The 26,301-nt window shown below is 43.7% G+C and overlaps 1 protein-coding gene and 1 long non-coding RNA gene across 8 annotated transcripts in view; one reads left to right on the plus strand and one right to left on the minus strand.

Moving 5' to 3' along the window:
- LOC310704795 overlaps positions 1-2,210 on the minus strand; it is a 247,641-nt gene extending 245,431 nt beyond the window's left edge. For all 5 annotated transcript variants that reach the window (XR_014525006.1, XR_014525007.1, XR_014525008.1 and 2 more), the window contains exons 1-2: positions 1,971-2,210; positions 1,022-1,102 (exon numbers count right to left, since the gene is read on the minus strand). This is a non-coding gene — a long non-coding RNA (uncharacterized lncRNA). The remainder of the gene's footprint in view (positions 1-1,021; positions 1,103-1,970) is intronic.
- On the plus strand, positions 52-23,491 carry GJA5 (gap junction protein alpha 5). 3 transcript variants are annotated; one of them, XM_083498713.1, is made up of 2 exons: positions 52-484; positions 21,618-23,491. In XM_083498713.1, the coding sequence occupies exon 2, from the start codon at positions 21,643-21,645 to the stop codon at positions 22,750-22,752; it is 1,110 nt and encodes a 369-aa protein (XP_083354839.1). In that variant the 5' UTR covers positions 52-484; positions 21,618-21,642; the 3' UTR covers positions 22,753-23,491. The 3 variants fall into 3 exon arrangements, with proteins under 3 accessions (XP_083354839.1, XP_083354840.1, XP_083354838.1); XM_083498714.1 differs by lacking the exon at positions 52-484 and adding an exon at positions 4,221-4,399; XM_083498712.1 differs by lacking the exon at positions 52-484 and adding an exon at positions 13,507-13,989.
- The last annotated feature ends 2,810 nt before the right edge of the window (positions 23,492-26,301 follow it).

The following is a 26,301-nucleotide window of genomic DNA, read 5'->3' on the forward strand; positions in this document are numbered from 1 at the left end:
CCAGTGAATTAAGTCTTTTAAACAAACAGTACGGCCATCTTTTCAGTCCAATTGACAACTCCATCGCAGACCCCAAGGGAGGAAACCAATAAACTTTTAGTTACTTTGCTATTGTTTTCCTAAAACAATTTGACTTCCTTTGCGATAGCCCCAGATTCCTTCATTAAAAATAGAGAGGCTGGGAGGCAGAGGAAGTGCTCGGCTAGAGCCAAGTCACTGCTTACAATAAAGCCTTCTTGGGACCACATTTATAACCCAATCCACCACGATGACTCTATAGGAGCCCGACAGCTGCTGGGGGATGTCACACGGCACTCTGAAGCTAGGAGACCCTACAGCCTGCTTCCTTCAGGTTTTTTGGGAACCTCCTGGCAGCTGCCTGATAAGAAGACGTGCTGCTCTGACACTCTTCTGAGATTTGTTTATCCAATCTGAAGAGCCCTCCATCAGACAAGGATCCCTCCTGGATATACAAGCAGAGAAGGTATGTTCCTGCAAGTCCAAAGATCAACCCCAAAGCTAAATTATTAGTAGAAACCTCTTCTTCCGTCTATTTTTGTGCCCCTACCTCTGTCTATCGAAAATCTGATAAAATGAACGGGGGGGGGGGGAGTATATTTTGTAGGTTCCTTTTTGGGGTCTTACACTGAAATTCTTTTGTTTAATGAGGTTTGAGCAGATTTTATTGATTCAAGATGATGTCCTGTGCAAATCACACATCATCCCAAATCACACTTTCTGCTCTGGGATGGTGGGTAGAAAGGAATTTCTCTCTGACTTGGTAGTAAGTCGCAATGCATTTAGTGAAGTTTACATTCAACTGTGCACAGAATTGCAGCTTTAACTGAATGAATGTTGGCGGATAACAAGGAAAAAAAGCATAAAGAATGTGCAAAATAGCTACAAGTGCTGAATTGTTTTGCAATAGCTAATACAAACTTCACATCGGGGAAGTCCTTACTTTAGGAAAGATAATTACCTTTGGTTTGCCACTTTGCAAACTAGAATTTTTGTTTCTTACCCATTATGCAAATAGGATGGTCTTATTTCCCCTTTTACCAGTTGTACCTCTGAGTGGACTGATTGCCTTGATTTCTTGTGGCTGTGGGAGAGGAAGGCTGTTAAGGTATATAAGTGGAGAATAATATGAAGATAATGACGACGAATCTAAAGTTATAGGATTTAATCTCCAGAAGTGATCTATGCAAAAGAATGCTTCTATTATCTCTATTTAGAATCAAATGCCTCAAACAGTTACTGGAGTATAAGCATGCATAAAATTAAATTAAAATGCTGCATAAGGTTCAATGCACATAAGTGGACAATCTGTGACAGTTGACATGCAGTAGTAGTTAGCATTTTTTGATGGCTGATGTGCAGAAGCTGTCATCACTTGACAGCATCTGAAATGCAGCAGCCGACATGAAATTAGTGTTAAATATGACACTGGACAGGCTGTAACAATCAATAGTTGATAGCATAGGCCACATGGAACAGAATATAGAAACTTTATTTTCATCATATTCGTTAATGAAATCGACCATACTCCTGAAAATTGAATGATGATCTCAGATTTCATTTCTGAATTTCAGATGTCACCATTTGAGGTAAAATTTAAATTTTGAGTATTTCCCTGATTTTGACATTTTTTAAGTCAGAGCTGAGAGCTATGAAGGAAAGACAATCAAAATTCACATTTTAAAAAAGAAAAATCTCTGTACAGCTGAATAGTTTAATTTTAATGCTTTCAGCCTCATAGTCTTTGTGTTTACGTCTGTCTTACAGAGCTTATCCTTAAACTAATCATTTTGTGCTAAAATACATTTGCGAGTGGGTTTGTTTTCTTTGAAAAAAATAAAAATCTGTATTTCTTCCTGGCTTCTAACTTCGGCTGAATGGGTGAAGAAACAGGAAAGAATTATGCATGCAAGCACATGGAAGGGCAAGCCCTTTGTGCACAATATTCTCACCTTAATTTGTGAATTTTAGCAAGACTCCCCACTTCTCAGTTCTCTCAGCTGTTCAGGTCAGCTGAGCTGTCCAGTAGGAAATCCCTTGGAGAACTTCAGGCTGATCCTGAACTACCCAGTCTGAGGGGTATAGAAGGCCAGAGATCATTTGTGTTTTCCAAATGTGGATAGCCTCATAGCTACTGCAGTCCTCAGCAATGAATAAAGTTCATTTTCAGTAGAGACAAACAGCTGTCTTATACCCACGTTAAGGGGCCTCTCCAAAGTGAGTGAATGAGTGGTGCATGTCAGGGCAAAAAAATATAAATCTTTCTCTCTCTCTTTCTCTGATTTACACAATTTTCACATAAAATTCCATCACATACCGTAATGGCCCATATATAACCCGCACTTTCCCCCCAAATTCCAATCGTGAAAAGTTTAAGTGTGGCTTATATTTGGGACCTTATTCAACCAGTAAAGCAGTGTGGCTCCCCACCTCCCCCCCCCCACCCCGAAAGCAACCCAGGAGCACGGGGCAACGGCGTGCTGCCTGCCCACCGCTCACAAGCCTCCCCCAAGCCACCGAATTTTAAAGGTGCAGCTTATTTGCGGGTGCAGCTTATATTCAGGCCAATACAGTAATATTTTTTCTTTTGTTTTATCAACTTCCCATCCCATTTTTTAAAACTTCTACCCTTTTGCTGCACCTTATCCTCCCTCTTTTATATCATAACCATAATACAGTGGTACCTCTGGTTACATACTTAATTCATTCTGGAGGTCCATTCTTAACCTGAAACTGTTCTTAACCTGGAGCAAATGGGGCCTCCCGCTGCTGCCATGCCGCCACCACGCGATTTCTGTTCTCATCCTGAAGCAAAGTTCTTAACCCAAGGTACTACTTCTGGGTTAGTGGAGTCTGTAACCTGAAGCATATGTAACCTGATGAGTCTGTAACCCAAGGTACCACTGTACAATAATCTCTCGTTCTTTCTGTTGCTCATAGTTCAAATCCTGCTCACAAATTCACCCTATTGTAATATTTCTTTAAATAGTCTGGAAAAGGTTTCCATTCTTCCATAAAGCAATTCTCTTATTTTAGCTGTTAACTTTTCCGATTCAGCATAGCCCATCACTTTGCTTATTCCATTCTTCTGTGGTGGGAACTTCTTCATCTTTCCATTTTTGTTCATAGGGAAATAAATCTAGCTGGAAATCTAGCTTAAGTAGGTGCTCATGGGTTCTGAACTGGAGGTGCCTGACTAGGAACGAGACCTTGAAGTCATAGCGGAAAGCTCAATGGCAATGTCAACTCTGTGTGCACGAACTGTGAAAAAGGCAAATTCCATATATTGGAAAATAGATATTGTAGAGTGGGAAAAGGAACAGAAAATGGAAACCTGAATGGTCAAGGGAATGAAGCAACTCTCCTATGGGGACAGGTTACGGCATTGGGGGCTTTTTAGCTTAGAGACAAGGCAAATAAAAGATGACATGGAAAAAGCTCAGCTTGGGGAGAGCAGATAGAGAATTTTTTCCCTCCATCTCAAGGTTAGAGCTCATCATTATCCAATGAAGCTGAATGTTAAAAGATCCAGACAAATATAATCAAGTACCGGTACTTCTTCACACAGTGTATAGTTAACTGTGGAACTCACTGCCATAAGGAGGCAGTAATGGCCACCAACTTGGATGAGACAAAGGGAGTAGCTTAAGCTGCCAACTCAGAAGCAAGCTAGATAGGACAATTAGGCAGACACAGCTTTATTTCTATGTGTTTGCAATGTTCACACAAATAGCATGAAGAGGGCCAGGGGAGGTCTTCCTTTAAGAGTAGAATATAAGAAGTTGCCTTACACTAAGACTGCTCATTTGGCCCATCTAGCTCAGTTAGGTAAAAGGGAAAGGGAAAGGACCCCCAAGATGGTTAAGTTCAGTCAAAGGCGACTACGGGGTCGCGGCACTTATCTCACTTTCAGGATGAGGGAGCCAGCATTTGTGAACAGACAGCTTTCTAGGTCATGGGGCCAGCATGACTAAACCACTTCTGGTGCAACGGAACACCATAAGGGAATCCAGAGTGCACAGAAACGCCGTGTACCGTCCCGCTGAAGCGGTACCTATCTAGCTACTCCATGGGCAGGCAGACTAAGGCCGCGTGGATCACCGTGTGGATTGGCATGGAGCTGATTGTTCAGGCTGTGCCAACACGCATGTTCAGCAGCGACTCCTTCCTCCGTCCTCCTGGCTTCTCCCTGCCCTACCTAGAGCCAAGAGGAAGGGGACTGGGCTTTGCTGGTGCCAGCAACAGCAGTGTTAGCGCCCAAGCGGCTGTCATTGTAAGCAGGCTCAATTCGGGCTTTGTTGCTGCCAGCCCCTCTCCGGAGCCCTTTCGCGCGCTGATCATCGTCCCCCTGCCACCAGCCCCTTCCACTCTCAAGACACAGGTAAGCAGCCACCGGGGCTCATCCGGTGCTGTGGAGAAGGGAGGGGAGAGTCGGGGGGGTGGCTTACCTGAGTAGAATGTGTCCTTTTATTTAAAATGCATCTCTGGGTTATTTGTTGGGCCTGCCTGGTGCCCTTGCATAAAATGCTGTGTCCTTTTATTTAAAATGCACCTCTGGGTTATGTGTGGGAATTCGTTCATTCCCCCCCCAAAAAAAAATATATAGTCCAGCCCCCCACAAGGTCTGAGGGACAGTGGACCAGCCCCCTGCTGAAAAAGTTTGCTGACCCCTGATCTACTTGCACTGGTGTGCTTTCGAACTGCTAGGTTGGCAGAAGCTGGGACAGAGCAACGGGAGCTCACCCTGTCACACAAATTCGAACCGCCAACCTTCCGATCAGCAAGCCCAAGAGGCTCAGTGGTTTAGACCACAGTGCCACCCGCTCCCCTTCTAGCTCAGTACCATCTATAGACCAATTAGCAATGGCTTTCCATGGTTTCCGCCTTTCCTGGAGATCCCAGGGACTCAACCTTGAACCTTACACATGCAAAACATGTGACCCACCACTGAGCTCTGGCTCTTCCCCAAAGGTAGTGAATACCCTTTCTTCACACTTTCCCTTCCCTTAGTTCACTGCACCAGCCACTTTCTTCCACTCATAGCTTACTCTTCAGAAAGGTAGAAAAATGGAGCAACAGACATCCCTCTCCTGCATGATTTATTTACTGTGAAAAGGAAGACAGCCCTGTTTTATCTGTGAATGGAGCAACGGCATGAATAGCAACACTGGAACACCTGTAGTTCGGTCCTCATTCTCAACCTCCTTATGTTTCCATGTCTCATATGGGCATAATAATACTTGCCTGCCTTACAGAGCTGTTGTAGCAAATGCTAAAGTAACGTATAGAAGGAAGAGTTTTGAGCACTAGTGGAAAGTGCAATGTAATGTTGTAAAACCAATAAAAATTTTATAAAAAAAAAAAAAGGAAAGTGCAATGTATTTATTGTTGTGCGGTATTATCAGTCTGTCTCACATGTCTGCTACCATTCCTGTAGTCAGGGCAGCATGTAAGGAAAGTTCCTATTTTGTCTTTGCAACAATCTTGACAGCTCTCTTTGTATAACAATCCTGTTTTCAGGGGTTCCAGATGTTAGGATATTTCCGTTCCACCTTAAAGGGAGCAGGCTTTGTAAGCAACAGAGTCTGCGCATGTCCTGATCACAGGATGTTTTCGTTCTGATATTCCTTTCGTTTTTCAGTCGGCTCAGACACGCTGACAGAATGGACGTGTTTTCTTTTGTTCTGTTAAACGCTAAATAAAGTCTGTAAATTATGCTCTTCTGCTCTTCTGTGATGCAAGCTTTCGGCTGCGTTTCTGCTGATAAAGAGGGTGCACCAGCCTAGGAATGATGCCAGGAATTTCCAAAGGCTTTGTGCCCCTAACTGTTGGATCTGCGTGAGTACGGGAGGCCGATGGACATCCAGAACTCCAGCTTGGGGGCTCATGATGGACGTTATCTCCCTGGCAGTTTCCCAACAACAAGGTTTCGGGCCCAGATTCACGGCACCTACAGGAGAGTAAAGCTGCAACAGACTGCGTTAGAGGTATGAAGGGGGGAAAAGCGAAAGGGCCGGACGCTTTTTCTGTTATACCTCGGCAAAGAGCCTTTGATCTACGGCAAGGCTAAATTGGCCTGGGAGCCGAGCCAAAGAGTTCGTGATTAATGGGCTGCCAAGATAAGGGGTCTTTGAAGGCATAAGACTCACGGCTAATGCCAAAAGCTGGAATGGAATTTTTCCAAGCTTCTGAAACTGCTCTGTGTCCTAAGTTGGATGGGCAGAATTATGAACCCTGGGCAAAATGGTGTGAGAGTTTACTGCGTCAGTTTGGGGTATGGCATGTCGTGAGTGAGCCCCCCCCAGTTCCTCTGACAGAGAGATGGAAAGGCCAGAATTCGAAAGCCATTGACGTAATAGTCTTATCCGTATCTCTTGAGGAAATTAAGACGCTGGCTGGCAACACCACTGCACGTGCAATGTGGTCTGCTTTAAAAGAAGCTCACAAACCAATAATCCCAGCTCAGAGTTTGACTGCATCGGAGGTCCTAGCTGTTTCCCAGAATGCGATTGAGTGCAGGGATGCTGAGGGCACCGGTTGCAAGCTGCAGGGGGAGCTGACCGTCACGTCATCCCAGGCAGCATTCCAGCCTCCAGGGGGAGCCAAGGAGTCGGCAGCTGAGAGCTCTGGTTCTCGTGAGAACCAAGGTCATCGCCTTTGCAGAGGCCGGAAAGGCAAAGGTAAACAGATGCCTACAGATGGCCAGGAGCAGAGGGAGGGTGAAGAGCCCGCGCAAGGGGAAAACAAAGCATTGTTTGCTGGCACGGCTTCACCAAAGGCTAAAGGCACGTCTGCAGATGGCCAGAAGCAGGGGGGCAAGCTGCAAAAGCCCACGCCAGTGGAAAGCAAGGTTTTGCTTGCTGGCACAGCTTCACCAAAGGCTAAAGGCACGTCTGCTGGCCAGGAGCAGCAGGGGGGCAAGCTGCAAAAGGGTTTGCTTGCTGTAAAGACTGCTCCAACAGCCAAAGGCAGGTTTATTGTGGACTCAGGTGCCAGCCGCCACGTTTCCAAGGACAGGCATCTCTTTATCTCCTTCAAGCCTCAGGAAGGTGAGATCCACCTGGCTGATGGAAGGACGTTGCAAATTGCTGGAGAAGGGACTGTGAGACTTGCAAGTTTGCACACAACCATCAGCGGTGTACTGTATGTTCCAGGAGCTGCGAGCAACTTGTTGAGCGTCCCACAGCTTACTGGGCGTGGTTTTCAGATTTCCTTCAAGAGGAGCGTCTGTGTCATCAGTAAAGGCAAAGAGGACTATTTGCATGCAAAGTTTATGGATGGTTTGTTCCATATAACTTATGATGACACTGTTGTTGTATCTAATGCTGATTCTTGTTGTGTTGTACAAACTAACAAAGTTCTTCATGCAGGTTGCATTCACGATGCGCATCGAAGGTTTTGTCACCTCTCTTGGAAGGCACTGGCCAAGATGCCAGAGGTGGTTGAAGGTTTGAACATCAAACCTTGTAAATTTCACATGAAATGTGTATCTTGTGCAGAGAACAAGGTGAAGGTTGCTCCAAAAGGCAAGGAGTCTAGCAGGCAGGCTTCCAAACCCTACCAGCTAGTGCATGCGGACCTGGTTGGTCCACTTGCGCCCTCTTTAGGAGGAGCAAGGTACTTCATGATTCTGATTGATTCCTTTTCCAGGTACATTCATGTGTATTTGCTCGAACAGAAATCGCAAGCGTTTCCGAAGTTTAAGGAATTCTGTGCTTGGTTGGAAAATGTGCACGGTAAACGTATTTCTTGTTTTTTTACTGATCGGGGCGGGGAGTTTACTTCTCAGCAGTTTGAAGCTTTCCTGACTGAGAAGGGAATCCAGCATGACATGTCAACGCCCAGATCGCCATGGATGAATGGGCTTGCGGAGAGAGCAAATCAAACATTGCTGCAAGGAATCAAGACCTTGTTGCATGATGCCAATCTCCCTGATAAGTTTTGGGGGGAGGCTTTGGGGAATTTGGTTTACACCGTTAATCGCAGATTGTCATCACCCATTGGTTGTACCCCCTATGAGAAGATGTTTGGCAAGAAACCCAACACCAAACACATGAGAATTTTTGGTTCTGACATGTGGATACGCACACAACAAACCAACAAGCTTGGGAAGCGTGGGGCACATGGTTTGTTCATGGGGTACGAAAAAGGTGCATACAGGGTATGGATGACTGACTCTAAGTCCATTAAGTTCACAAGGAGTGTTGAGTACAATCCTAAGTGGGGGGAAAATGTGGGAATTTTCCAGAGTTACCCAGAGGAGGAAGAAGGTGATGTCAAGCAAGCAGCTAAAGCTGAGGAAGCTGCTGCTGATGATGAGGATGAGGATGATGATGAGGATGATGATGATCAGAGTTCGGATTCCAGTTCAGTGGGCGGCGCGGCTGCTGATGTCAGTGAAAGTAATGACACAGCAGACTACCAGAGCGCAAAGGCCTCAGTCAGACCATCTGATGCGTCTGACAATGAACTGGAAGAACCACTGTTCACCATTGGTCATTTTTCTCCTAAGAACGAGGAGATGAGTCCAGAAGACTTGCGTCTAGTACGCAGATCTGAAAGGGCGACCAAAGGCAGACCTCCAAAGAGGTATGCTGATGAGTTTGCTAAGACAGCAACTGCTGTTCTTAGTAGCTCAGAGAAGGTATGGGAACCTTCAAGCTTCGAAGAGGTTCAGGAGTTAACCTCTAAAGATGCTGAGCCTTGGCTTAATGCCATGAAGGCTGAAGTTGATTCCTTGAACAGGAACCAAACTTGGGAACTGGTACCGGTAGTCCCAGGAATGAGACTGGTTGGCAGCAAATGGGTCTTCAAGGCCAAGACAGACCAGAATGGCAAGGTAGTCAGACACAAAGCCAGATTAGTTGCCAGAGGTTTTTCACAGGTACCAGGACAGGATTACCACGAGACCTACTCTCCCACAGTCAAATATGAGAGCATTCGGCTGATGCTCAAGGTCGCTGCGGAGGAGAAACTGCATGTTTCCCACCACGACATTAATACAGCTTTTTTGTATGGGATTTTGAATGAACAGCTGTTCATGCTTCCACCTGATGGGATGGAGATACAGAAGGGTATGGTCTGTAAACTGCGGAAATCCTTATATGGTCTCAAGCAGAGTGCCAGGTGTTGGAACACAAAACTCACTGAGACATTGCTTTCTCTAGGTTTTCACCAGGGCAAAGCTGATCCATGTGTGTTTGTCAAGGAGGAGGGGCAAAACAAACTGTATTGTTTATGTTTTGTTGATGATCTTCTGGTGTTTTGGAAGAATCAGGCTTTTTATCAAAGCACCCTAGCTCAACTGAAGGAGCACTTTGACATGAAGGATCTTGGTGAGGTATCCAACTATCTTTCTCTGCAGGTGGAGAGGGACCAAGCAGGTAATTTTCTGGTACACCAAACACAGAAAATTGCTGATGTATTAACCAGGTTGAATTTGGTTGATGCAAACCCTGCAGACACACCGATGGTGACAGGTTACCAGGTAGACAGTACTGCTGAAGCGTTTTCTGACACAACGCTATACAGATGCATTCTAGGCAAGCTGAATTTCATTGCCAGATGTTCAAGACCTGACATAGCTGTAAGCTGTAATCTGCTTAGCAGACATGCCAACAATCCTACGGTTCAGGATTGGAAAGCTCTGAAGCGCATAGCCCGCTATTTGAAAGGGACTATGCACTACAGGCTGAGGTTCACCAGTCAGAAGACTGGAGGTCTTGAAATCTTTGCAGATGCAAGTTTTGGAAGTGACACCACGGATGGTACAAGCACTTCTGGAGTATGCTACATGTACAACCACTGCCTGTTTGACTGGTTGTGCAAGAAGCAGACAACAGTGAGCCTAAGTTCCTGTGAAGCAGAACTCAATGCTCTGTCATTTTCACTCATGGATTGTGAATGGTTGATGCAACTGTTTAAGGACATCGGGGTTTCTGTGAAATGTCCTATACAAGTGTATCAAGACAATAGATCGTGTTTGGCTTTGCTGAACTCTGAGAGTTGCAAGCAGAGAACCAAGTACTTGCAGATTAAGCTACATCGTGCAAGAGAGTGTATTCAGAAAGGACTGATTCAGGTGTCCTACATGGCAGGAAATGAAATTCCTGCTGATCTGTTGTCTAAGGTTGTTAACAAAGAACAACATAAGGTTTATGTACAAAGGTTGCAATTGGGTGAACCACAGGTACAACAGGTTACACGGAAAGGGGGAGGATGTTAGGATATTTCCGTTCCACCTTAAAGGGAGCAGGCTTTGTAAGCAACAGAGTCTGCGCATGTCCTGATCACAGGATGTTTTCGTTCTGATATTCCTTTCGTTTTTCAGTCGGCTCAGACACGCTGACAGAATGGACGTGTTTTCTTTTGTTCTGTTAAACGCTAAATAAAGTCTGTAAATTATGCTCTTCTGCTCTTCTGTGATGCAAGCTTTCGGCTGCGTTTCTGCTGATAAAGAGGGTGCACCAGCCTAGGAATGATGCCAGGAATTTCCAAAGGCTTTGTGCCCCTAACTGTTGGATCTGCGTGAGTACGGGAGGCCGATGGACATCCAGAACTCCAGCTTGGGGGCTCATGATGGACGTTATCTCCCTGGCAGTTTCCCAACACCAGAGACCTCCCTTTTGAACAAATAGTAAGAAACAGTATAAAGTTTCTTGGTCAATCTACGTTAAACCGCTTTGAGGTTGTTGTTGTTCTTACAATCAAACAGTGTTTGATTTTTTAATGAAATATATAAATAATACACTAATTGGCAGTAGCTCTTCAGGGTTTCAAGTACAGAACTCTCCCAGCCTTCCCTGGCAATGCCAGGGATTGAACCTGACGCTTTCTGCATGTAAGATGTTCTACCACTGCCATTCTTCAAGATATATATGTGTTCTTTACATTATAGAGCCTGGCCAGCAGATTCATCTCTCCCTTCCCTCCATCTCCCCCTGCCCTCCCCATAGCTCTTTCTATATTTAGGCCTTGGAATGTTTTTCTACAGTTGCTTCCCCAGTTCCCTGACTTTTTTGCAAGCTTCATCTTCTCCCCCCTACTCTCTTCTGAGGTTCTTGTTTTTTCAGTTCAGTTCCTTCCCTTCCTCAGCTCAGCCCCATCTGGACCCTAGGCTTACTGTCTACTCCTTAGCCCATCTGCCTCCTGAAAACTCTCCACTTTCAGCTTTCTAGACTGCAGTCTCCCCACCTAGGCCCTCCTGTCCAGCCCTAGGATGGACGAGAGCTTTCTCCAGCCAAACTGAAGCTGCAAGCTATTACTGTGAACTTTCCCCAAGACAGTTGGAATGTTTGTACATATTTCATGACATCACCACGGTTTAGGCCATCTGCACCTAATGTGTCTCCTCCTTGCTGTCATCACATCATCATAAAATCCATTACAGGGGCTTTCTCTCTCCCTATAGCAATGACTGAACGGTCTGGGCCAGTCTATCAAACTAAATGTGTAGAATTATGCAATGAATGTTCATGCTTTGTTTTGCTGCTCTGCCTTTATCTGCAAGTCAAAAAGAGCTCATACTCTTGCATTATACATGGGCTTTTGAATAAACATGTGTCATGACTCCACAGGTTCTTCTCTGAGCCTAAAAACCAAATGCATATTTAAGTATTATTTGCATTTGTAAAAGACATCCTCCCTGAGACAATGTATTTCTTTCCTTGCCGCAAAGAGACAAACTGCACATTGTTGACAATAGATATGGAGTAGGAGAGAGCTTCACAAGAAAGTTAGCTTTCTCCGGCCAAATTGAAGCTGATCAAAAAGTGGAGAAGGTGCTTAGCTCTTTTATCACCCACTGTTTTCCCCACTCCAAACTTTTCCCCATTAGCCTCTGCAATGGGATCTCCAAGCATAAACACAGACTTGGAGTTTTGATAGTAAAAGATGCTTGGGGAGAGATCTGGAGCAGGAAATTGGCAGGTAGGGAAAGGGTAAAGTACCACACCATATTCCCTATTCCAAATCGCACAAACAAACCACAGCAAGAAAAAAAATATTCCAGTCTTTCTCTGCATATTGCCTAAAGATACTTTTTCACCATTCTACGACACAGACACCCTTTACACCCACCCACCCACCCACCCACCCACACACACACCTTTTAAGCACCACATTGATTGATTTGTGTAGAGGTGTGTAAGAACCTGAGTGTAATTTCATAATGTCAGACATAGTTGAAGTGAAGACCATTTAAAAAATTCAGTGTTGCAATTCCAAGAGAATGCGGTGTGCAGGTTCGCAGTTGAGGAGCGCCAGTTGAGATGCAAGGCTAATGTAGCTACAACTGGCCGTTTCACACAGCAACAATATTGCTTTCTTCCCCCAACCTCTCCCTTTCAGTGTTTTGCATTAAATAATACACCAATTTATTATGTTGTGAGCCATTTTATGCATATCTCACTGTTGGAAGCTGCCATATAAATACCTCCTTTATCCACGATTGTGGATGAGGAGGCCAATCCTGCTTGTATCACCGAGACCTGGGTGGATGAAGAGAGTGGAGTTGGTCCCACTCAGCTGTGCCCACCTGTGTACATGGTACAGCATCAGGCCAGACTTGAGGGTCAGAGAGGGGAAGTTGCTGTGGTCTACAGAAATTCTCTCTGTCTCTCCAGGCTCTCTATCCAGTCAGGTGGGGGAGGGATCTAGAGTGTGTGTTTCTGGTGTTGTGCAATCGGGACAGATTAGGGATTCTGCTTGTTTACCACCCACTTCACTGCGGTCTCGGAGACAATGTTGAGGACTCCCAGACTGCTGGTTCTAGGGGACTTCAACATCCACACTGAGGCGACTGGCTCTGGGGTGGCTCAGGACTTCATGGCTGCTGTGACGATCTCCTCTGGCTGCCTGCTCATTTTAGGCAGAGAACATAACACTCATAATAGCAGAACAATGTACGTTTTATTAGAAGCCACACATATGAGAATAACTTCAGGCATACCCCTCACATTTACCACCCTGTGGGGAATATCTCACCATTTGAAAATTTGACAGGCAGAACTGAAAAAGAGGACAGGGTGGGAGTCTCAAAGTCAACAAACGACAATATTTCATCCAAAATGGAGGGCATGCCACACACTGAGGGGAGACCTATGAAGTGTGGTTCACTCTTCCTAGCACACACCAAGCCTAAGTAAAACCTGTTTACTACAGGTAACATCCCTCAGTTGACACTTTCATCTGTAACAAAGCTCTTGCTCTCCACTGAAGCTTTGATATTGATGCTGGGTCACTCTCTACGTTCTTCTCAATAGGCTGTTCGTGTTGCAAACATGATCCAGAACCCGCTCCTTCTATTTTTAACTTTTGACCCATGCACAAATGTTGATTTATGTGCATGCGTATTTCCTCTGCTCCCCCCTCCCCCCCCCCCGCCAACCAGGCTTGCTGGAAAGTATTCTTGTCAGAATAAGGGAATCTCAGAACATTAGGAATTATGCTTTGATTGGTTGCGCTTTCCAGAATCAACAAGGGACAGCCTGCCTCCGCCCCTCAACCCTAACCCTTTCCCTTCTTCAGCGGGTAAAACTGCCTTCAGAGAGCTCTGGTTGCAGAAGGGGCATCACTGTTCCTGACTTTCAAGGAAAGCTTGATAGTGACCTGCTATTTGAAGAGCGCTTGGTGTGCAGCGCTTGTCTCTCGACAAGGGAGAACAACAAGAGTCAGCATCGCAGGCCTGCAGAGACAAGGGGAAGACCTCCGAGGAAAGCGGACAAGGGGTGGAGGAAACCTATAAAATGACTCCTTTTTCTAGAACAGTGACTAGGGGAGGGGTGAGAAAGACAAAAGGTGAGGAGGGAAGCGGGTATACATAGAGGAAGGAGATACAAAGGGGGTGTGAGAAACCACAGGTGAAGGAAAGGAGGAAAGAAAAAGCGGTGGGAAGATGGTTCAAAAGTCCATGGTAAGACTCTACACGAAGTAACAGAACAACGAGTCGTTTAAAGGCAAGAGGCCATTCAGGTGAGTAAAATGGTCAATGTGACAAATTGCGGGAAGCTCAGGGAATAAGAATTTGGAACTGGTTTTCTTTAAATTTAAAACAAGCAATAGTAAGAACCATCAGAAATCTGAAGTGAGGCAGCCACCTTCTCTCTGTTTACAGAAAAAGGACGACATGTGCTGGGTTATTTATATACTTTTGGAGTATTTTTCCTTGTTTAATAGTGTCCATCTAATGTGAGAAAGTTCACATCCTTATGAATGCTGCCCTTGTTAGTTTTTATTACCTCCTAAACAGTAAGCCATTTATGCTTTCCTGTTCAGCTTTTTCATATAACACTGATATCTGATAACCAAAGAAAGCTTTAATGTCTAGAGAGAGTTTGACGTTATTTAATTTAAATGGATTCTTGTTGCTGAGAAGGCTATATGATAACTGCAGAAACCTATAACCACTAGAGATGAACTTTGCTGTCATATGGCTGGATTCTTCTTGCCAGATTTAGTTGGAAGCTTTACATTGTTTCTTTTTTGTATGTGCGCATTTTGTAGAATATTTGCTCTTCATTACATGCATAGTACAACTGACAGCACTATCTTATACATACTCAGAAGCAGTTCCCTTGCATTAATTGGAGCTTACTCCCAGGTAAGTGTGCTGCTAAACAGCCTGATCTAAATAAGAATATTTTAGGGGTGGCTTCCAGGTCTGTTCTGACTTAACAGAGGCAGCCTCCAAGACAGCAGGAGATTGTTGACGAAGGAAAAACAAGGATGATTGAGGGTAATTATCCTTGCAAATTCCCCCCAAGGAAAGGGGGGAGTGGGCTTCACTTGCAGTTTGTCGAATGTGGGGGGCAGGGAGGCGCTGAGTATAAAAGCACTTTGCCTGGCAAAAACCCTCCAGCGCCACCATTAAGAAACAGGTTTGCCTGTTAATTAGAGCTTAATTGGACTAAAGTACAGGTGCATGCTAGAAGAGATGAGATCACAAACTGTGGAACAAACCAACTGCAAGGACTTTAAGGTGTGAACTTGAGATAAGACTTCATTTGGTGCAAAAGACGGTGGGGGGAGGGGAGCCTATGGTTTCTTTATTTAAAGTTTTATTCTCTAAATTTATGATTCAGCAACCGTCCTCTGAATGTTAGTTCAAATTATATTTATACAAGCAAGTATGGAATAAATTGGATTATAAATATGGACTATAGCATCAAACGGAATTGTGTGTGTCGAAAAAGGAAAAAGGAAGGGAAGCTCTATTTTGCAAAAGATTTATTATGAAGACTTAGAGCTGACTTGTCCCCATCCTTTATTATTTATGAAGTGAATAAAATGATTACAGATGTAATTGAAATTAATAAGATTTTGGAAAGCAGGAGTAATGAAAATCATCAAACCATCAAATCTAGCTTGCGGGGGGGGCTCTTTAGCTAAATTATATAATTCAGTATTTGAACGATTGATATTAACAATTGCATTATAAATTGGGGTTTTTTTAATAATGAGGGTATTATTGGACTATAATTGAAAACTAATAAAAATATTATATAAAAAGTATATTTTAGTGGGGGTGATGAAGTCTGACAATACACTAATTTTAGGGAGGGGAACCAAAAAAAAAGTCACATGATTTGGAAGTAGAAGACAGGACAAGAGCTTTCTTCTAACTGCCATAACCTCTAGAAACCAACAGACTGTTCTGAGGCATTTTGACTTGAGACTATGTCCTACTTTACTTAATGGGACTTAGAAGAACCTGTACATAGAATTAGAGATCAAGGGCTACCTATGGTTAGAGACAGATGAGTGGTCTTGCTAACAAAAGTTTCTTCTTTACTTAAGTTATAAGAATGCTGGAGCTGGCCTCATCACAGTCAGGGTGTTATGGGAAGATGAATAGACCAGAGAAACCAATACTCTTGGACCAAGCTGTGTTAGACCACCAAGTACAATTGCATTGTTATTCTTTTGAAGTGGTTATTACTAGAGGCAAGCTGTGCAAAACCAGCCAACTTGCCCATGATCTGAATTCAGCTGAAACAGCTCTTTAGATTTCCCACTTTTTAATTTATTTTTTGTTTGGAATTCCTCAATATCTCTGCCAATAAATTCCCATATGATTATGTAGTGCATGCCCCATGTGAAACTAGATATCTGGTTTGTGAGTGTGTGTGATGTATTATCCCACTCCTATTTAATGTATCTATGTGTAGATATTTGCATGTCAGTCCATGTATGTTAGGTCTCTGGAAAAATCAAGGCCCTCTTTACCCTCAGCTGTTCAGTAAGGGAAAATAAAAAGTACCATTCCATCAGGACTGATCCCCAAATACTATCATCACAAACTTGTGCTTTCACATGGAATGTGTCCAATTTCATTCCAGTTAACAGACCACAAGTACTAGAATTGTTCTGTGAGGTACATTAGGTAGTGGTAGGGTCACAACTGCTGTATGGCATTGAGTATTTGAACTCTTTCCCCTCAGCCTTTGTACAAAACCCTAACCAGCATATGGAAGGTGTTTGTTTGCATGTTTGTTTATTATTACATTTATACTCCCCCTTCCCTCCGTGGAGCTCAAGGTGGCCTGCATACTTCTCCTCCTCATTTTCTCCTCACAGCAACCCTGTGAGGTAGGTTAGGCTGAGATTGAGCGGCTGGCCCAAGGTCACCCAGTGAGTTTCATGGCTGAGTGGGGATTCGAACCCTGGTCTCCCAGGTCCTAGTCCAGCACTCTAAACACTACACCACACTGGCTCTCAACTGCACATGCTTGATCAGGCAATTTCATGCTTGGTACTCAACATTTTACGTTGCACCAGAGGCTGCAGCAGCAGAGGAGTATGTTTGCCTGTCCAGATATGGTGGTGGTGGTGATGCAGCCCATTTGGCAGGGTTGCCCCAGTCACTTGAGGCAGCTTCCAACAAATTAAAACACAGTAAGACATCAAACGTTTTAAACTTCCCTATAGAGGGCTGCTTTCAGATGTCTTTGAAAAACCAGATAGTTGTTTCTTTCCTTGCTTATGGTTCTAGCACAAATAATATTACATGGCAGTCCCTATATTAGCAAATTCTGGGTGATGCACTATATATAAAACCAATCAGACACCAAACTGAACAGTCTCAGCTGCCCCTGTGTCTTCTCTCTGGATTTTCCAATGGTGAGACAATTCCTAAGGGTTCAGAGTTCAGAATGGTGAGATTCTGAATCCACAGTCTCTTGGGAACTATGCAAAGTATTCTCACTGTTGCAAGCAAGTTATGCATTATTTTTATCACATACATTTTATTTTATCCCTGTACTTTGCCCTTGGGAATGTCAGTACTCGGTTGGAAGGAATCTGAAGCATACCAGCATAGGCAATCATTCCTCTTCCAGCTCCTTTCTCTTTGGCCTGTAGGCTGGTTTCACATACCCTCCTGCACTGTCCTTGTCTCCTTTGTGTCATCACGGCACTTGAAAGAAATAGAACGGATGAGCAGTTACGGGAGCAGTGGGGATCAAGAACAGACCAAAAGATCTCATCAGAGAACCAAAAAGAAAAAGTAGTAAATTGATTTCCCCTCCTTTAAAAAATAAAAAGCCCCGATATTTAAATATTGAGTGAATATCTACTGAAAAAACAAAACTGCTCAAAAATGTGTTTGATTAATTTGCTCCCATAAAAATTAAAAACCCAGCCCCCTCTGGATTATGTTATGTTTCCCTTTTCTAGCTAATTTGTATGTAGGTTAGAATGTGGACATATTGTCACATGTCAGTAAGAAACATCTGTCCATTTGTCTACTAGAACAGGTGTGGGAGAAAGGAAGGTCAGGATCTATTGGTAGATTGCTGGATAATTTGCAATGTAAGGATTTCCTGTCTCCCAGTCACAAGTTACAATACCTTACCTACCCCACCCTAAATTAGGTAGTTAGAATCCCTGATCTGTAGTGAACTAGATTTGTACTTACATATATACAGGCCATTGGACTCATAGGTAATTTACCTGGCCTCTTGAGCCACTGTTTTGCACCCAAACCACGAGCTCCAATGGATGAATCTTGAGGTTCTAGTAAAAAAGATAAACTAAAAACCATTGATTCAGCAAGCCAGCGAACACATGGTGCCTTAAAAACTCACACAGAAGTTATGGCAGAAGCTTTTGTGAACTAAAGCCCACTGTGATGCATGGAGTGTTACCCGCAGTTAGATATTCTCTCTCATACACACATACACACACGTACATGAAAAGAGACTGGAAGGGGGTAAACAGTGGAGCCAAGCACCATGGAATTCAAGAAATACAGCTTGTGATGCATCTGTGCAAAATTCAGATGTTCCATATAATGCTGAGAAAGCTGTATGATGTCCTTCTTTAGACCAGTATCATGCTAGGTTTTTGCTACGAGGCATTTACCCATGTTGTTCCCTGCGTCTCCTTAAATAAACAAATAAAAGCAATCTCCCTTTTACGGACTGCACCACAATACAGCCTCAAAAATGAAGCTGTAGTCTTCTCTTTCCACCGCACTCAGACTATGTCAATACAGTATTTCTTAATCTTCCTGGGTTCATCCGTATTATTTGGCTGTCCTCGCTGGCGTATCCAACACCTCCCAATTTAGTACCAGACATAAGATTTACATGCTTTGTTACATGCCAGTTCAATCAGCTTTGAACTCGCTGATAAAGATACGAAGTAAAACACCCATCTGTGCAGCAGCATTCAGCACACTCACACCCAAGGTATGATAACGCCACTTAGCATTATCCTTTGCTTGCAGTCCTTCAACTCAGTATATTCACAGCATTCATAAACATGGAGGGAAGCTTTTGGAGTATACTTTCCATTTCAATTGTTTTACAATAATCTCTGTGGTTTGAGAGAGCAATGTGTAGCAAAACAACAGAGACTCTTACAGCACTTTAATAATGAGTCAGAAGACTCTCTGAAATTTCAGAGCATCTCAGAGCCAACTAGCCTCTTTTCCCCCTCTCCCTTTGTAGTGTGAGTTCTAGATTGATTATTGTTAAGTATCTCGTTTATTTGGTACAGTTTTAAAAAGCAGAAACATAATGTTGAATGCTGCATTGATTTTAGATTGCCCTGCTGTAAGTCATCCCTGAGAGTCACTTTTTATTTTAATTAAAATGTATGTGTCTATTTGAGAGATTTATGTCCCACTTTGGGGCAGAAGCTCTCAAGGCACTTACAAAAACAATTTCACACTGGAGAAACCTTTTCTTGATACTTCAAAGTTTAAAGGCACTAGGCAAAGTTGCCTTGGGATAAATTTCTAGCATGGGTGCCAACACAGTAAAAGCCCTTTCAGTGGTCAACTTCAAATATGAAATTATTCTTCCATGAGGTTCTTCCCACAATGTGGCCATAATGCAGCCTTTTGCAGCCTTGGGTCCCCATATGTTGTTGGACTACAAGTCCCATCATCCCTGCCCGCTGGTCCTGCTAGCTAGGGATGATGGGAGTTGTAGTCCAACAACCAAAGGATGAGAATGGTTGTCATAATGTTTAAAAGCTCAGCACTGCATAAGTGGGGCCATTTGTGCAAGTCCTTCATATATGATCGTAGCTGAACCAGAATCAGGAACCAACACAATTGGCCCTGATTGCACCGTGCCATACCGTTAAATGTTACAACCACACCATGGGATGAAGCTACGGAAAAACTATTCCAAAGCCACTGCTATAACATCTAAAAGGCACCAAAAGCAAAGGGCATCAATGTTTTCCTTTTGAACAGACATCCTTGTTAAAGAATATCCATACTAGATGGGCTTAGCTTCGAGCATTCCTTTTGTGCAGTGAATATCTTAATTTCACCCATCACAACTTCAGCACCCATCACAAGAAGCATTTGACAGAGAAGGACCTGAAGGCAGACTCAGATAGGCCCTTTTCCCCATTGCAAGGGGATTTCATTTCCTAGTAGAGATCTAGAGATATTGGCCATACAGATTTTCATTCAAATTTGCACCAGCCAACAGACTTCCATGTACCATATGGTAGGGAAACGGCCATGCATTTTAAAAAATACATTTAATCACTAACCCTCTTCTGCAGGGCTAACAGTCTTTGGTCACCTTTCTTGTGGGAAAACATAGTGCTAGCTGTTGAGGTCTGCTATTTATATCCCTGCAGATCCAATTTTAGCTAGGCCTCCAAACTTTCTGTGTGTGTGTGTTTTAAGTGAAGGATTCTTGGCCTCCCGGCAGCAAATAACAGAAGTTCATACAAAGAGAGTTCTCTGAAGCAGAAGCTTACATGGGTGGAATGGTCTGCCCACCTCGTAAAAGGGAGTTCTTTAAACGGCTTCGCTATTCTTTGCTTGTCAAGGACGCTGCTTTGTCTGGAGCAAAGAGTAATGGAGTACGGTGTCTCTGTCTTCCCTTTCATTCAGTGCATGTGATACCACAAGCAAAAGGAAGTTATGGCCATGAAAACAAGGAAGGGAAAGCTTCCCTCCTCTGAAAGAAAGTAACAAAAGGTTTTTATAGCTGGGTGATCTCAAAGAAACAGTGCCATAGGGATGTCGACCGCAACATCCAGATGTGTAGACGCCCGCTCTCAAATGAACAGCATTCGCTCACTCAAAGTTGTGTTCTGCTGCCCAACTTACAATGGGCCTGTTTTGAGGAAGGGAAATAGATACGCAAGTAGAGGCGTGGTGAATGGAAACACTGGAGAGTTTGGCTACTAGGTTAAATGAGGTCATCACACAGTGAGTTCATGGTAGACAGGCATGGGTGTGTGACCAAAGACTTAGGCACGAGTGGTCCCATGCAAGGTGGCTGAGAGTACTTGCGATATGCTTACAGAGGTGCTTTGATGTATAAAAGAAGCAGGACTGCAAGCTTTAGGCTGCAATCCACTGCCTACTTTTTTGGGGAGTACTCCCTCCTGGATTCAATGTGACTTGTTTCTAAGTAGACGTGTTTAGGATTATGATATTGTTAATCAATTTCTTTGCTAGATTAAACAACTAAAACAACACAGTGGGGCAAAATATGAATTGGTGATGCTGAGACCAAGTGACACATTTTTCAACTTTCCAGAAGTACTTTGACTTAGTCATCCTACTTCAGTATAGTACAGTGGTACCTTGGGTTAAGTACTTAATTCGTTCCGGAGGTCCATTCTTAACCTGAAACTGTTCTTAACCTGAAGCACCACTTTAGCTAATGGGGCCTCCTGCTGCTGCCGCACCGCCAGAGCACGATTTCTGTTCTCATCCTGAAGTGAAGTTCTTAACCTGAGGTACTATTTCTGCGTTAGCGGAGTCCATAACCTGAAGCGTATGTAACCCGAGGTACCACTGTACTATAATGAAGTGGTATAATGCTTTATCTACAAAAAAAAGTTGCCTTTATCTGCTTCCACAGTTGCTTTTGTGGCAGTTTTGGAGCCTTTCAAATGCCACTCTATCTACAGAGGAAGTACTATTTATTGGCAATTATTTCTCTTCCACTGCATTTGCATTTGCATTTTTAAAAATGGTGTTATATGTTATAACATTGTACACTGCCCTGATATGAGATGATATGGAAGTACAGAAGTACTTTTATGCATAAATAAGATTATTTCAGCAAGACACACACACACTCTCTCTCTCTCTCTCTCCTCTCTCTCTCCCTCAGAGACCAGTCTCTCTGCTGAGCCAAAATGGGTGACTGGAGCTTCCTGGGAAAATTCCTGGAGGAAGTCCACAAGCATTCCACAGTGGTGGGGAAAGTCTGGCTGACCGTGCTCTTTATCTTCCGGATGCTTGTCCTGGGCACAGCCGCAGAGTCTTCGTGGGGAGATGAACAGTCCGACTTCATGTGTGACACCCGGCAACCAGGTTGTGAGAACGTCTGCTACGACAAAGCTTTCCCCATCTCCCACATCAGGTACTGGGTCCTTCAGATCATCTTTGTCTCCACCCCTTCCCTGCTGTACATGGGACATGCAATGCACACAGTGCGCATGGAGGAGAAGAGGAAGCTAAAGGAGGCCAAAGAAGCGTCGACAGCAATTCAGAGCAAGGGAGATTCTTTCCACCAGCAGGAGTACCAAGCGCCCGAGAAGGCGGAGCTGTCCTGCTGGGATGAGCCAAGTGGGAGGATCATTCTTCAAGGCACTTTGTTGAACACCTACGTCTGCAGCATTTTAATCCGTACCACCATGGAGGTAGCATTCATCATTGGGCAGTACATGCTGTATGGAATCTTCCTTGAGACGCTCTATATCTGTCAACGGAAGCCTTGCCCCCATCCAGTCAACTGCTACGTCTCTCGGCCAACTGAGAAGAACATTTTTATCATTTTCATGCTGGCCGTAGCAGCACTCTCCCTGTTCTTAAGCCTGGCTGAACTATATCACTTGGGATGGAAGAAAGCCAAGCAGAAGTTCTCCCCTTCTTACAAACGCAGCCCCAGCCCAGTCGCCAGCAAACTGGAAACAGACCCCCAAGCAAAGATGAGCCAAAGCTGTACCCCTCCTCCAGATTTTAATCAGTGTTTGGCCAACCCTGGTGGAAAATTTATCAGTCCCTTCAGCAACAAAATGGCCTCTCAGCAGAACACTGCCAATTTTGCAACGGAGAGGGTTCACAACCAAGATGACGCAGACAGGGAAGCGCCATTTATCCAAGTTAACTATTCTCAGGCTTCAGAGGCCGCCAATAGCTCCACACCCACCCTGGTTCCCAATGGCTACTTCCATGACAAACGTAGGCTCAGCAAAACCAGCCGCGCCAGCAGTAAGGCTCGTTCTGATGACCTGTCCGTGTGAATTGTGTTCTGTGGGGGCAACAGGAAGGGAAGACTCTCTGATGTGACAAAAACTTGCAGTGTATATTTTGAAACCCTGGCAGTCTGGGGTCCAATCAGCCAGTTCAACTCATTAAGTGAATGGCCTGGCATATTGCAAAAAGTTTATGTCAAAGCTTAGTTCATTATTTGAGTTTGTTAACATACAGTCAGAAAGGAGAGTGATCTATTTCAAAACAAATACTAAAGTAAGCTTTGGTTACTAGAGAGAGGACTGAAGCTGATGTATACTTTGAGTAGATATCACTCTACACTTAAACCAGTATATTCATTCTGATTTTTACAAAGAATGCAGGAGTGATAATAATAAAAATAATCATTTTATTATTTATACCCTGCCCATCTGGCTGGGTTTCCCCAGCCACTCTGGGCGGCTCCCAACAGAACACTAAAAACGGAATAAAACTTCAAACATTAAAAACTTCCCTAAACAGGGCTGCCTTCAGATGACTTCTAGAAGTCAGATAGTTGTTTATTTCCTCGACATCTGATGGGAGGGCGTTCCACAGGGCAGGTGCCACTACCGAGAAGGTGACATCTTTAGTGGAAGTCCCAAGCCCTTTCATAAATCCCTATATCACTATAAATCCCTGGATTTCTTGATTGGATTTATGATGGTTTCAATTTGCAGTGGCTTCAGTTGCTATTTTGGACAAATCCCTAAACTAGCAGACCCTAACACTCTGCTATTTAATAGGGAGGTGCCATTGATTTTTAATAGGGAGGTGCCATTGATTATGATATCCACTATTTCTCTCCTCTCAGATAAAGCAGAGACACTGACTTGCTGAGCTAAACCTTTACTTCCCAGATGAGGCTGGTTTCTTATATGCAGCACTGACCTGATGACTATGGGCCTCTGCTCTTCCACTTCTCCACTTCCCTTCTAGCATCATTTTCAGACATTTTGCAAGCACACCATGGGGCAGCTTGCCTTTTCCTGGAAAAATGAAAAATAAAGTGGTCTTTCCTTCTCGTCTTTCCACTGGACCCCACATACTATTCCAGCTTGCCCTACTTATGCCAAGTAAATGTGCAATGAATTCTACTTGAATTTTTGATATGTCTGTATATAACTACTTTAGAATTTGAATAGCCTCCTAGATAAAGACTAGCTCTGTATGACAGTAACTGAATAGACTTATTAGAGTTGTTTCAACAGAAATATTTACTCAATGGAAACAATATTTCCCATGGAAAATAATACTTCAATGAGAAACGTGTAGAAATAATGCTTTATTTCTAATAATGAGAAATAATACTTTAATGAGAAGCAACCCAGTGTGGGGAAGCACATTCATATTTTGTAGTTTTTAAAATTTTGTACTCTTTTTAATCCATTCTTACTTTTAAATTTAGCGGTGATGTGTGTGTTTGTTTGTTTTTTTAAAAAAAATGATCAGGCAAGAATACACTCAGGATCAAAAGTAGAGAATGCAAAGGTTAAGAGGACCATTCCAACTAGAATGGCCTCTTGTAGGCACAAAGGAGAGGAAATGTTTCACCAAGAAACAGGAGCCAAGAGGATGTGAATTCGTGTAAAATTTGTGTATGTTAATTTATAGAGAGATGCAAATTTAAACTGATTCCTTTAATTGGTAGTAGTACACTTTGGGTTCATTCACACTTCTGCTTGTCCCATGCCTAGGAAGCACAGGTCCAAGAGGTTTTCTCATGCTCTCTAGATACTGGTCCGAGCAATTTTCCGTTTGCCCCGAGAAAACCCGCTCTTCACCACTGAATTGGAGCAAGCATCAATCTACAGAAAACCCAATTGATGTTTGCTCTAATTCAGCAGTAAAGAGCAGGACAAACAGAAGTGTGGACCACAGCTACATCTCACCTTAGTGGGGAAGTCTGTGTGCCTGCTCGGTTTTCTGTTCAAATGTTAACTATCACAGCCACCTTCTCTCCCTTCTTTTGGTTTTTTAGCTTTAAACTGGACTTGGATCCAGCGGTGGTGGTGGTGGGTCAACACTGAAAATGGTAAAGGCAGGGAGCCCCTCAGTAGGTGGAGCCAGAGCCAATGACAGGCAGAGTCAACTAATTCTAGTCTTGTCCCCATGCTCCTCCCTGCTGAGTTCTACAAGGGCAACACTGAGCCTGACGAAAGAAGCTGACAGGAAGGGTCACCCCCTGGACTGGATATAAGTAAGAAGGCTAGCCCCATTTGCCCTAATGAACCAACCTCCACTGCTTGGACCAGGCAGGCTTTCAAACAGAAGGTTGTCCTCTGGCAGACCTTCATACAGATGACTATTCTCAGTGAAGTAGGATACATGGCCACCAGAATTTCAACATCATTTCTAGACAGCTCTAAACCATTTCTGTACTCAATTAGCTGAGCAGGAAGCACTGGCAGAAGCAGATGAAAACTAGAAAAGCCACATAGTTTTGGCAGCTGGAGGAGGGGGGCAAGGGAATCATGAGGCACCCACCTTACAGGTGCAGCGGTCAGGAATCAGGCCCAAACAATTTCTAGAGCCTCTAGCACTGTTGAAAGTCTAATCAGAGCTACAGGAAATTAACTTCTCATGAGTTAATTAGAACGATATGTTTCCTTATAGCTTCTCCTAGGTTTCCTGGAGTAGTTGTGTCTGGTCTTCATGCTCTATGAGTGACCAGGACCAGTTTCATACACTTGGGACGCCAAAGGCCCCTGAGGAGCCTCACAAGACCTATAAACATGATTCACTCATGCAAAGCCTTCACTGTCTTGCAAGTTCACTTCAACTTTGCCCTCACGTGACCGCTTAAGTGTGGGAATATTATCTACTGATGGAGTGTCAAGTATGGCTGACACTTATTCCTAAAGAAACTAGAAAAATACTCAGTTGCATCCCACACCAACACCTTACAGTTTAGACCAGATGCTCAAGATAGCAAACACTACTAACCTTGTAAACTGCTCAGACGACACCCAGGAATAAGGGGGATCAGTTTGTTTATCACAAAATTCAGATAAGGGAATTTTTGTCATCTTTTCAGGAGGATCTAGTTTCCAAATAGTAATGTGTTCTGCTGCCCTTTCAAAACCATGTGTTTACTGAATTAATGTTGCATCCCACCACCTTATATTGAGCAGAGAGAACAAGCGCAAGGATGTATTTGTGATAGGAGGGTGGATGAGAAACAAAATCCTGTGCTAAATTAACATTTGCTTCCTTTATGGCCCCTGATTTCTCCATATTTCAAGAAGGAGGGTGGGAAGATGCATGTTCTCTTTTAAAGAAGTTTCAAAACTATGCTTTGTTTTGTCCTAATAAAGTTTGGACTACAACTTCTCTGATTTGTGTCTGCTCTCAACAAAGCCAAGATGGGAAAATTTAAAACGCTACATAATAAAGCTTCAGACGGTGGATGAATTGTGGCCCCATATTCTGACCTTCAAAAATTATAACTACTAGAAAGGCCTTGTATTTGGTAGGAGGAAATTCCAGCAAGTCAGCCTAGTTAGTTTTCTGCGTTAACACAGCAATTTATTATGGTAAAAATCCTTATGTACAGAGAC

Source organism: Podarcis liolepis (genome assembly GCF_965112155.1).
Source record: "Podarcis liolepis genome assembly, chromosome: 4".
Lineage (NCBI taxonomy): Eukaryota > Metazoa > Chordata > Lepidosauria > Squamata > Lacertidae > Podarcis > Podarcis liolepis.

Coding starts and splice junctions, on each gene's coding strand:
- GJA5 (XM_083498713.1), top strand. CDS start 21,643: ATGGGTGACTGGAGCTTCCTGGGAAAATTCCTGGAGGAAGTCCACAAG.